Here is a 12,683-nt window from a genome sequence, read left to right on the forward strand (position 1 = left end):
GAATGGTAAAAACAAATTCTACATGCATTAAAAAAGTGGCCAGTGATCTTGAAAGTTGCAAATTTCAGTGGTGGAGTAAAAACAACAAGGTCACATGGCTTTGGAGAGTTTGGGCAGCAGATCTACAAGCTCTCAGCATGTCATGCTGCAATATGCTGTGGGCTTGTAGATCACCAATTTTGATAAACTAGAACGGTGCCCGTAGGGCCTCTACAGCCCATTGGGCACTGACCTACTTGGAACGATGAAAGTTGGAAATGAATGCCCCACCCAGATATTATGTCTGTCTCCCTTTTATGCCCATATATGGAGTTCTTTGTAAGGCATGCCCAAATAGGGAGTATATGCAGCCAGCTTGTGGAGTTCTGTGTTCTGTGTCAGGCATGCCCAAATATGGAGAGCTGTGAGGTCAGAACAGGCCAGCTCCATATATGGACGCTGGGCATGGGCCCGGTCCAGAGCCCGGGCAGAGGCCTTTTTACACACACACACACACACACACACACACACACACACACACACACACACACACACACACACACACACACACTTGGTGCATTCATAGATAGATAGATATTGAAAAAATGATATATATGCTGCTACAGTAAACTGAACTTGAATTAAAAAAAAAAGCTGCATTTGATGGAGGGGGGTTACTGAAACGATGTTGGTGCTTGCACTTCCTTTTTTATAAGCGATAAATATTCTCCAATGCATTTCAAGGAATTCTTGTGTTGGAATTTATGTTACTGTAAAAACATTTTTTTTTAACTTAAATTCATATCGGCTCATAATATCGGCTATCAGCTTTTTGATTGTCCACTAATCGGTGATCGGATATATCGGCCAAAGACCATATCGGTCGATCATTATTTGTGTTTATAACTATTGGAATGGTGCTTTTAGACAGAAAGAGTATGTTACTCTTTACAGTTACTGTACTGATTTCTATTACTGTATTGTATGACAGACAGCTGGAAGTAGTATTCAGATCAGTGCAGTAAAATAAACGTAAATGTGTTGCACCAGATTGAAGAACCTCCTTCCTTCATTACTTAAAGGATAATTCCATGCTAGAAGGCTTTCTTACCTTTCGTTGCAGTTTTTAGGTCTGCACCAAAGTGGTCCAGCAACCTTGCATTATGCATTGTTCAATAATTGTCTCCACCAGGCCGAAGGCATTGGGAGAGAGTATGTTTTGCACTCCATCCGTCCGTCCGTGTGTCCGTCCGTCCGTGTGTCCGTCCGTCTGTGAACAGCTAATCTCTGGCACCGTTGGCTTGATCGCAGCCATACTCTGCACACACACTCCCTGGATGCCAGAGCTGAACCTCTGCTCCAAAGTTTTCACATTGGCCTGTTATAGCGCCACCAGGAGGCCGCTTTGTGCAAAACAAATGTTTTGACATTATACCTACAGATTTTGTCCAAACATTACGCAAATTGGTACAGTCTCTCTAGAGCCATTCAACAAAACGGGTCTTTCAGATTTTTCAGACTCCATCCTGATTGGCTACGATTGGCTTCCAAAGTTCGCAGGAGTGCTCCGTTTCAAACAAAATGCTGCAAATCATGAACACATCGTGTGATTTCCGTGAAATTTTGCACGCACATTCCCACTAGGCCGAGGAAGAAATGCCACTTGAATATTTTCAACTCAGCCTCATGGTGGCGCTATAACTGGCCGATTTGTGTTTTTACCTATAACTGCACCGATCTGTGTAAAACCATGTATGCACACTCCCTAGACGTCAAGGAAAAACCTTTGCCTGGAATTTTTCACATCTGCTCTTTATAGCGCCACCAGGAGGCCGACATATGTAAAACACATTTTCTAATATTACTCCTTCAGATTTTATCCAAATTTCGCGCAAATCGGTACACATGCTCTCCATAGTCATGTGATCATGGGATTTGTTTGATTTCTCATAATTATCCATCCTGATTGGCTACTATTGGCTTCTAAATTTTTCAGTAGTAGCCCGTTTTGTACAAATCGCCACAACTCCTCAACGCAGCATCCGATTGCGGTGAAACTGTGCATGCCTATTCCCACTACTAGGCTGAGGAAGAAATGCCACTTGACAGTTTTCAAATCAGCCTCATGGTGGCGCTACAACAGGCCAAGTCGCGTCACACACACACACACACACACACACACACACACACACACACACACACACACACACTCCTATCCTCCTGGTGGAGACCTGTGCCCAGAAGGGCACTTTTTCTAGTTCTTATTTATTTTCCCACCGCCGGCCACCATGCTTTCAACTACGCACCCCTATCGGTTGGGAGGTGTATTGCACTCTGATACATAACTTGAGAAAATGGCCACAGATCAGAATAAAATGCTTTTTATTGAAGAACACGGGATGCACGGGTGCTAATAGCCACCTGTGCAAAATTCTAACATCCGTGGCCCCGGAGGTGAGCACTTAAGAGTTTAAATCTGAACGTCCATGTACACGTTAGCATTGTAAATGTAGCAAGGCGCTCAAAACAGTGGGAAGGTATGCCATCATGCTCGTTAAAAACGAGCATCACCATGGCTAATATTTCCTCTGGTAGTTGGAGGAAATGTTTGTCTGAAGTGTTTACTTCCTTGTAGTACAACAGAGGAAACACTGCATGGAAAATGTTAAAGTGTAAGACCACCTTTTTTGAGGTTTGGGTTGTGTAGTTACCCTGCCATGATGTAACTCCAAATGTGGACAAGAAATTAAAAAGAAATGTTCCAGTGATTAGAAATTGAATTGAATTAAAAATATGCCCCTCATTGACTGCGACGCTAAAACAGCTCTCAAAGTCACTATTTTAGTACATAAACAAACACAAACAAAGTTGATTCAGACAATATAGAGCATCACCAAAACTCATTTTTTCGTTTAATTTTTTCCATAAAAATGTTAACTTCCTGTTGATTTTACTATTTGAAGATCCGGGTTTGCTTCCTAATGAAATGGACAAATCAACAGGAAGTTAACATTTTTATGAAAAAATAAAACTACATGAGATTTGGTGATGCTCTATATTGTCTGAATCAACTTTGTTTGTGTTTGTTTACATACTAAAATAGTGACTTTGAGAGCTGTTTTAGCGTACAATGTAAGTCAATGAGGAGCATATTTTGAATTATCGATTTCTAATCACTGGAGCAATTATTTTGTATTTCTTGTCCACATGGAGTTACATCATGGCAAGGTAACTACACAACCCAAACCTCAAAAAAGTGGTCTTACCCTTTAAGTTCAACATTTAATGGATTTCTTTCATTTTATCTTTTGCCTAAAGAAGAGCTTTCCCCTGAACATCAGGAGAGGAGGTCCAGTCTGGTCCAGGAGGAACCAGAGTCTTTACAGATTAAACGGAAGCTACTTCAAAGATCAGTGGAGGATGACGGGTCAACATTGACATTACTTGCAGTGCAAAGTGATGATGATAATGATGATGATGAAGGCAGAGAGACAAAGCCTCTAGCCAGCACTTCAACTCAACACATGGATACACAAGCTGATGTAGAGGACTGTGAAACATCACAACCAACTGGTGATAACCAGCTCCTCTCTTTACACTCTTCTGAATCGGACAATGCATCCGACAGTGATGAGTGGGAGCCAACTAGTGATAACCAGCTCCTGTCTTTAAACTCTTCTGAATCAGACAATAAATCTGACACTGAAGACAGTGATGAGTTAGAGGAGACCAGGGAAGGTCCATCAGATTTAAACACACCGACATCACACAAGACACAAAATGTGAAAGGTCAATCCTGGTCGTTGAGCAACAAGCTGTCCCAGGACCTGAAAACAACAAAACAAACTGATTCCATGAGGAGTCACACAGGGAAGAAAAGGTTTATTTGTACAGAGTGTGGCAAGATGTTTATTTTGAAGGCACATCTTAACCAGCACATGAGGACTCATACAGGGGAAAAGCCATTTACTTGCAAAGTTTGTAGCAAAGGTTTTGGTCAAAAAGGTAGTCTAAAAGTTCACATGAGGACTCATACAGGGGAAAAAACATTTAAATGTAAAGTTTGTAGCAAAGGCTTTAATGTTAAGTGTAATCTAGCTTACCACATGACCACTCATATGGGGGAAAAGCCATTTACTTGTAAAGTTTGTAGCAAAGGCTTTGGTTCTAAAGATTATCTAAAAGTGCACATGAGGACTCATACAGGAGAAAAGCCCTTTACTTGTAAAGTTTGTAGCAAAGGCTATGGTGCAAAGACTAATCTAACTAGCCACATGAGGACTCATGCAGGGGAAAGGCCCTTCACATGTGAAGTTTGTGGGAAAGGCTTTTATAAAATGAGTATTCTGAAAGTTCACATGATGAGTCATACAGGGGAAAAGCCATTTACTTGTAAAGTTTGTAGCAAAGGCTTTGGTTCTAAAGATTATCTAAAAGTGCACATGAGGACTCATACGGGGGAAAAACCATTTACTTGTAAAGTTTGTAACAAAGGCTTTGGAGCAAAGACTAATCTAACTTGCCACATGAGGACTCATGCAGGGCAAAGGCCCTTTACTTGTAACGTTTGTAGCAAAGGCTTTGTTGGTAAGAAGGGTCTAAATTACCACATGACCACTCATACTGGGGAAAAACCATTTACTTGTAAAGTTTGTAACAAAGGCTTTGGCGCAAAGACTAATCTAACTTGCCACATGAGGACTCATACAGGGGAAAGGCCCGTGTAACGTTTGTAGCAAAGGCTTTAAGACAAACTGTCATCTAAAAAGGCACATGACGACTTACAGGGGAAAAACCCTTTACTTGTAAAGTTTGTAGCAAAGGCTTTAGTGTAAAGAGTCGTCTAACTTACCACATGAGGACTGATGGATATTTTTGAGTTATTGTAGATCTGTTATTTTGTGGAATTGTTTAAATGTTCCCAATAACTTTGTATCTTCATGCCCTGTGTGCCACTGAGTTTACATCTCATTTCTGCCCAACGTTTAGATAAATTCTGACATGTTGTTTACACGTCATGTCAAGTTGGCCACTCCATCATATTCTGTTGGTCAACTCAGATAGAACTTTGGCCCAGACCGTGTTCCTTATAGGTCATATTTTGTCATCTTGCCCTTTTATCATCAGTTTACTCATAGCCTACTGCCTGTTTACACAGGATTGTTCATCTTATCCTTTATATTATTTTATCATATTTATATTATGGATTTCCTGACGCCACATTCAGATTTAATATCTTATGGAAGTCTCCATACTGTCTGTCCCCAGGCAAGTTAACTCGCATACTGAGAGGCCTATTTTGATTTGAGACATGTATTTGACCTTGGTGCCTAGTGAGAAAGTAGATAGGAGTATTTCTCTCTGTCGAAAGTTTACAGCTAGCAGGGAAAGAATGTTATCTTCAGGTTGCCATAGCAACGCCAGCCTCTGTGCTTTCCCGTCTATGGCCCTCAATGACTGAACCAAGGAAGATGTCACGATACCAGTCTCATCATCCTTGTGCTGGTCCAATGAGTGCTCGACAACCAGCACCACTGTGGGATATTGCGGAAATTAACTATCTATTCAGCCAATGAACGTTTATCAACAACTGACGTGATCTACAGTATTAATGCCTGGGACATGATGTGTCAGGCAGAGACAACCCTGTGCATTTTGTGGCACAGGGGAGAGACTTTTTGTAATTTGGGTGTATGTGGGATCTGTCCTGTCTCTCTGAACTGAAATGAATCGACAAAACCATATTCTGCTCTGACTGGACTCAATTCTTCCTGGTGGTCTCATTTTTATATTGGGTATTTTAAAGGTATTTTTCTAAAGAGTATTTCCTGCTTAAAGTAATCCTGTTAAAGCTAATTGTTAACTTTGTCATCTAAAAGGTTTGGTAACCATTTTTACCATTGTTAGAGGCTCTCGGCCTAGATTTGTGGTGCAGAGTATTTATTTATACTTTCTTAAAAGTATTTTTATAGTTTCAGCTCTGTTGCAGTTTCAGTATTATACAGTCCTTTATATCATTAGTGAATCATTAATTGTCCCTTCTGCATTTTATCTGCAAACAAATTGGTCTTATCTTATATATTTCCAACAAGGACTCATACGGTGGATGGGGAAAAGCCATTATTATTATTATTCTAGTCACTTCATGTAGGCTGTTTTTTCTTTTCTTTTTTGCAGTGTTATATTGTGTTTGGTTGCAGTAAATCAGTTTTTCTGTTGACCCTGATGAAGGCCCATGCAGGCCGAAACGCGTTGGTCGTGTTTTTAACCCTTGTTTTTAATATCTAATGAATTAATGAAATAAAGTATTTTTTTCTACTTCACCTGGACAGAGCTGCCTTGGCCTCTTTTAAGTTCGCCACCTTATCTCCTTCCACAGTGACTCAAGGTATAGAACTTTTGAAGAACGCTTTGCTATATGAAACCCTTTTCTCTACATATAAAGGACCCACGTAGCGCTTTTTTTCAGTTTTTCTGTACCTCAGTCTGTACCACCTTACCCTTAACTTTTATATTATATTATAACAGTTGGCCTTAGTGCCTCTAGTAGTTTTACTGTGTTCTTGGCTAGACACTACTCGGCCTGACTTCATAGACGTGGTGGGTGTGTCAGTGTAATTATCGTCATTGCAAACAGTGGCTTGTTCATTGTTAAACTTGCCCCTATCTCCTTCTACACATTTATGACAAATCATAGATATAAGCATATATGAGTCACACAATATGACAATTACCACATGTTAAACTTTGTCAATTTACCAATTAGACATTTAGCAGACAATCTTATCCAGAGCTAATTTAATTTAATAATCACATGGAATGCAGAGAGATGGTGTAGGTAGGCCCTCAATGAACTAGGACACCAGGTGAACCATGAACCTGGCATCTGTCTAAATAACACTGTTGTTGGGCCTCAAGAAAGTCGGACATCGGGTAATAGTGGTCCTCCACTGCTGACCTGATTGATGTGCCTAATACTAAAAGAGAACTAAAAAACAAGGTGAAGCAGCTTTCTGCTTCTACAGGCTGACGGCGTGGAACAAACTCCCACTATACCTTCGACAGGCAGGCTCTGTGGACATTTTTGCTCAAGACCTACTTCTACACTCTTGCTTTCAGTTGAGCTTATTATTATTTATTAAAAGTTGTTATTCATGTCCTCACTGTATTGCATAACTGTTATTATTTTTAATATTTTGTTATGTCTTTACTTTTCTTTATTTCTCTATTGCTTTGTAAAGCACTTTGAGTTGCAAAAAGGTGCTATACAAATAAAGTTGATTATCATTATGTATTATATTCGTATCATTTGTGGTCAGGAAAAAACAACCTAAGAAGATAATGTCTAAGTACCCTTATCTTGGTCAATCACGATTAGCTTATTTCCTTCATAAATAGATATACTAGTAATGCTGTCTATACTGTCCTCCCTGGGGTGTAGCAACCACAGAAAGCAAGTCAAACTCCATTCACTGAGGACATGAATCGGGATGTAAGCTTCAAACTCCAAAATATTGAATGCATTGAAAACAGAATGAAGTAAGAGGTAATCAGTGATAATGACAATAGGTGGTAATGACATACTGAAACAGTGAGTATGCCAGTATGGCCATATTGGGCCTATTCAAAGGTGCTGATAACGGATGATTTCGCCTATTCAATAGAGAGATAACAGTCGAATGGGGTGCAATATTTCACTATGAACTGTACCAAATCCCATGCAACAATAATCTATAAAGACTCACAGCACTGATTAAACAGCTACAGTAAGGTCACATTCCCACCTAATACTTCGGTAGACTCAATGCGAATGGGCGGAGAGATCGGGATTCTTGCATATTTAATTTGCTGCGGTTTGCCTTCACACTCATCCGCAGCAATTGGAAACGCAGCAGGGGGGACCTTTATCAATGTGTTCCATTCATAAACTAGCCTACACAGTGAAATCTATGGTGATAAAATTATACTCATAACGTGCATGTGTCGTGCCGTCTGGGACTGGACCCCCCCCCCTCTCTCTCTCACACACACACTATACGCACGCAGCCACGCACTGTTCTTTTGGGCATGGAGGCACAGCGCTGAGCGCACTGATATAACAGACAAGCAGCGCAAAATGTTTACAAGTTTATCGAGATGAAAGTCGCTACTCCCCAGTCCCCACACAGTGACAGCACTCCATGTTTACGGCACCCACAGACAGACAGACAGAATATTTTGTAGGCTATAATACACTGCAGTGTTTTTATGTGTTTCCATAAGCAATTGATTAATGTACTCGTCCTCAATTCGATCAGGGCTTCAGTCTTCTCATTCGACCACGTCTATCCACGGTAACTCCTCACCCGCCACATTGTTTGCTTCATTTCCTTTATTTGCTGCGGATTGCATTCCCACCTGCACCGAATCGAAATCAAGTGCGATTGGAAGCGAAGCGAAACCCCCGTTTTTGGTCGAAGTAGAATGCGGTTCTTTGCTGCGCATTAGGATTCGAATGAGGCTTCACACCTGCCAAACGAAGCGCAGTTTCTGACAATGCGCAGCAGGATTCGTTTTAATCGCAATAAAGCTTTCTGGTGTGAATGTCACCTAAGACGCCTGAGGGCGAGAAGCGACCTCACCCTTGTACGCATCCGCCTCGTTGACGGCAGACTGCTGGGCGAGCGCTGGCGCTTTGGCATGCGGCGCTTGGCACCCTAGAGTGCACTCTAGGGTGCCAAGGCACCCACTTTGAGAAGCCCTGCTTTAGAGCTTGTAGACGGGCTGTTATCCACTTTGAGAAGCCCTGCTTTAGAGCTTGTAGACGGGCTGTGTTCCGGTGTGCGCGGCCATGCGGCACGTTGCGTGATGCAGCTTTTTCTGCCGTTCTCACTCCATGACCACCATGTTCCACTGACGTCTCTTCTTCATCGCCACCGCGATGGTCGTTTTACCAAAACGAACCCATAACGCCAACCTGCTCTGAAGGTGGACTCGTTTTACCCCAAACCCAAAACGCCAAACCTGCTCTGAAGGTGGACTCGTTTTACCCCAAACCCAAAACGCCAACCTGCTCTGAAGGTGGACTCGTTTTACCCCAAACCCATATAACACCAACCTGCTCTGAGAATGTGGACTTGGGATGCAAGCCAAACCAGCAGACTTAAACTCTGACTGAAATGAGGTCGAGGGAGTGGGACCTGCATGGCCAAAATCTGGCCATAATGTTCAGTGAAATGAGAGGGAGGCGGTCGACGAGATTGTGAACTCAAGGAGATGAGGAATGTACCGACAACATGCGTTGTTGTTGTTTTCTTTTTTTTCTGTTACCCATTAACACCCCCCCACCCCACCACTTCAACCTCTCTAAGAACAATTACGTTGTAAATTTAGTTGTATCATTTTCGGGTATAAATATGGCTCACATTGTCGTCCATGTTCTTTGTTATTATATTTGTTGTGTTGTTTTACCATAAATTGGATGATATGTGAACGCACATGTACACACACACATACACGCACGCACGCATGCACGCACACACACACACACACACACACACACACACACAAACACAGAGTAGGCCTATGTACAGTATGACTACCTCAACATTTTACGTCCATGCTTTTTTCTATTTTCATTTTCATCCATAGGGGGCGCCGCAAATGCGGAATATTTAGACATTTGTTGCAAACACATGCTTTTTGGGGGATAAATCCCCATTCCCCTCTTAATTACTTACACGTGATCACAGCTGGGGTGACTTGACATTGTAATTGGCTAGCTAAATCAGTGGGAGGGGCCTACATTTCCCACGGGCATTGCCCAATCTGTGCCATCGAGCCAACCACACTTGCCCAGTGCCCCAGAATTGCACCTTTTCTGTGCTATACTTGCGGGTCCATATGTTTGGTTATACGCCTACCAACAGTCCTATGCAGTCATGAGTCCGAGACCCTATCCAAAACCCTAACCTAACCCTAAGTCCTAACCGCACACTGGCACGGTGATATTTAACCCGCCACGGGTGATTTTAACCCACAGCATGGGTTACTTTTAAACTGCAGCGCATGTCGGGGAGCGACGGTGTTGTCGGACTAATGACTGTAGGACTGTTGGTATGTCTAATCAACGTATGCACCCCACGGGAAAGTGGCACGCGGGTCTTTAGCTGAGGGGTGATTTCACCCAGAGTAATCTAGTAAGAGAGTAATGACACTCCCGTTGACTCTCATTGTAACAATGGAATGCGGAAGTGCTCATTATATCACAATGGAATAGTTCCAGCCATAGGAGCAATGTTTGGAACTATCGCCCATAGGTACCCGCTTTGCGGCGACATCAAAGCGTGTCACCACTCTCTTACTAGATTACTCTGATTTCACCCAACACCGGGCAAGCGCCTCTGACACCAGACTGATTAGGCCTACACCTCAAAATACATCAATAATAGGATCTATTACATCACTACGCTGTACCCACACTAGTTGCGAACGCAGTGAGCATTTACTATGAGACCCAGCAGATCACGTCTGTGTGTCTGTGTGTGTGTGTGTGTGTCTGTGTGTGTGTCACGCTGTAACACCACCCGCCCACCACCAGAGGGCGCAGCTGTATCACACACAAAAACACACACACACACATGCACGCACGCACACACACACACACACACACACACACACACACGCACACACACACACACAAAAAACTTAACTTAAAAAAAACTTAACTTAAAAAAAAACTTAACTTAAAAAGAAAACTTAAAAAGGAAAAACGCACACAAAAAACTTAACTTAAAAAAAACTTAACTTAAAAAAAAACTTAACTTAAAAAAAAAACTTAAAAAGGAAAAACGCACACACAAAAAACTTAACTTAAAAAAAAACTTAACTTTAAAAAAAAAAAAAAAAATTAAAAAGGAAAAGCTTTAAGGAAAAACTTTTAAAAAAAACAAAAAAACTTAACTTAAAAAAAAAAAAAAAACTTCAAAAGGAAAAGCTTTAAGGAAAAACTTAAAAAAAACTTAACTTAAAAAAAAAATTAACTTAAAAAAAAAAAAAAAACTTAAAAAGGAAAAGCTTCAAGGAAAAAATTTTAAAAAAAAAAACTTAAAAAAAAACTTAACTTAAGAAAAATCTTAAACACAAAAAAAGAGAACTTAAAAAAAACTTAAAAAATTACGTAATTTATTCTAATTGTTATTTTTGCAATTCACGAGCTGCGTTCGCTTCCCGCGTTCGCGCGTCTTACTTGTGTAGATAATTTGGTTTGGTGTTCATATATTTGAACGGGTAAGGAGTGGACTAGTTATCACATTTTTTGAGCAGTGCCATAACCACATATTGGTTGAAAGAGGGATTTGATATAGCCTAGTAGTAAAGAGAGATTTTAGGTTGATCCAAGATTTGGGCCACAAGGTGGCAGTAATGCACCAAAAACTGGTTGCCATGGTTGCCATCTGCCGTAAAGCAAAGAAGAAGCTGCTGCTATTGCGCATGCGCGAACCACGTTGTTGTGCATGAGTGTTGTTTTTCATGGCGGAGAGGAACAAATCAGCGTGGTGAAAAATGTCTTACAAACGAGGTAGAATGCGTCAAACGGACTATCTAAGGCTGAGGCTGTCGATAAATGAACACCTGACCTCGGTGGGAGAGGAGATATTGTGTGTTTTGGAAAAACAGCAGAGTGATGTTGGTCAGCTGAACTTGAAGCTTGTCAGAGTGTTTGTGTTGGAGCGCCTCACCACTGCTGCAGGATTCATGTTCAGCTTCTTCCAGAGAGAGATGGAGACACTAGAAACTCTGCTGAAGAGACAAGACAAACTTCTGGACGTCCTTTTACAGCCACAAGTCATATTATACAAACCAGGTTTGTTGAGCTGACAAATCAAGAAATAGGAGAATAAATGTCATACGTTTAGAAAAGCACTTTGAGTAGTTGTGCTGATGCCATAGCTCTTCTCTCCTTGTGTCTGTGTGTAAAGAGGTTTCTTCTCTCCTCCTTGTGTCTGTGTGTAAAGAGGTTTCCCCTGAACATGAGGAGAGCACATCCAGTCTGGTCCAGGAGGAACCACAGCCCTCACAACATGAGGAGAGGAGGTCCAGTCTTGTCAAGGAGGAACCACAACCCTCACAACATGAGGAGAGGAGGTCCAGTCTGGTCAAGGAGGAACCACAACCCTCACAACATGAGGAGAGGAGGTCCAGTCTGGTCAAGGAGGAACCACAGCCTACACACATTAAAGAGGAAAACATGGAAGAGGAGGTTGATGTGTCAACATTGACATTACTACATGGGAAGACAAGGTGCCACACTCTCTCAGGTAAAACATAAAAATCACACCCGTGAAGTGAGAGGCGCTAATATAATTAAAGTCTAACTCATGTTGATTTACGGAATGGTGAAAACAAACGGTGCCAACACAAGCATTACAAGAGACAATATGAAGTAAAGAGGGACAATATGATGTAAATTTACATCATTTAAATTTAAACTAAAAACAAACATTAAACCTGTATATATAGCGCCCCTCAAAAATAAGCATCACTAATTAATTCAAGTCTAAAAGTCATACTATAGCAGCCTATACATTATTCTAGGTCAGATGGGGGTGGGTTCAGAAACAAAACAAAATGTTTTGGAGTGAGTGAGTGGCAATGTGAGTTTAATGCAATCCAATGGGACTTTTCTTTTTGGATGTATGGGCTGTCAAGGCCAGAACGTTTTT

General features: G+C 41.4%; 1 protein-coding gene across 1 annotated transcript; it reads left to right on the forward strand.

Moving 5' to 3' along the window:
• Positions 1-11,489: 11,489 nt before the first annotated feature.
• Positions 11,490-12,289, forward strand: LOC306919573 (uncharacterized protein; the record flags this gene model as incomplete). Its single annotated transcript, XM_079532333.1, has 2 exons — positions 11,490-11,824; positions 11,976-12,289. The coding sequence occupies exons 1-2, from the start codon at positions 11,524-11,526 to the stop codon at positions 12,287-12,289; spliced, it is 615 nt and encodes a 204-aa protein (XP_079388459.1). The 5' UTR covers positions 11,490-11,523.
• Positions 12,290-12,683: the final 394 nt, after the last annotated feature.

Source organism: Electrona antarctica, assembly GCF_951216825.1.
Source record: "Electrona antarctica genome assembly, contig: scaffold_26, whole genome shotgun sequence".
NCBI classification, from domain to species: domain Eukaryota; kingdom Metazoa; phylum Chordata; class Actinopteri; order Myctophiformes; family Myctophidae; genus Electrona; species Electrona antarctica.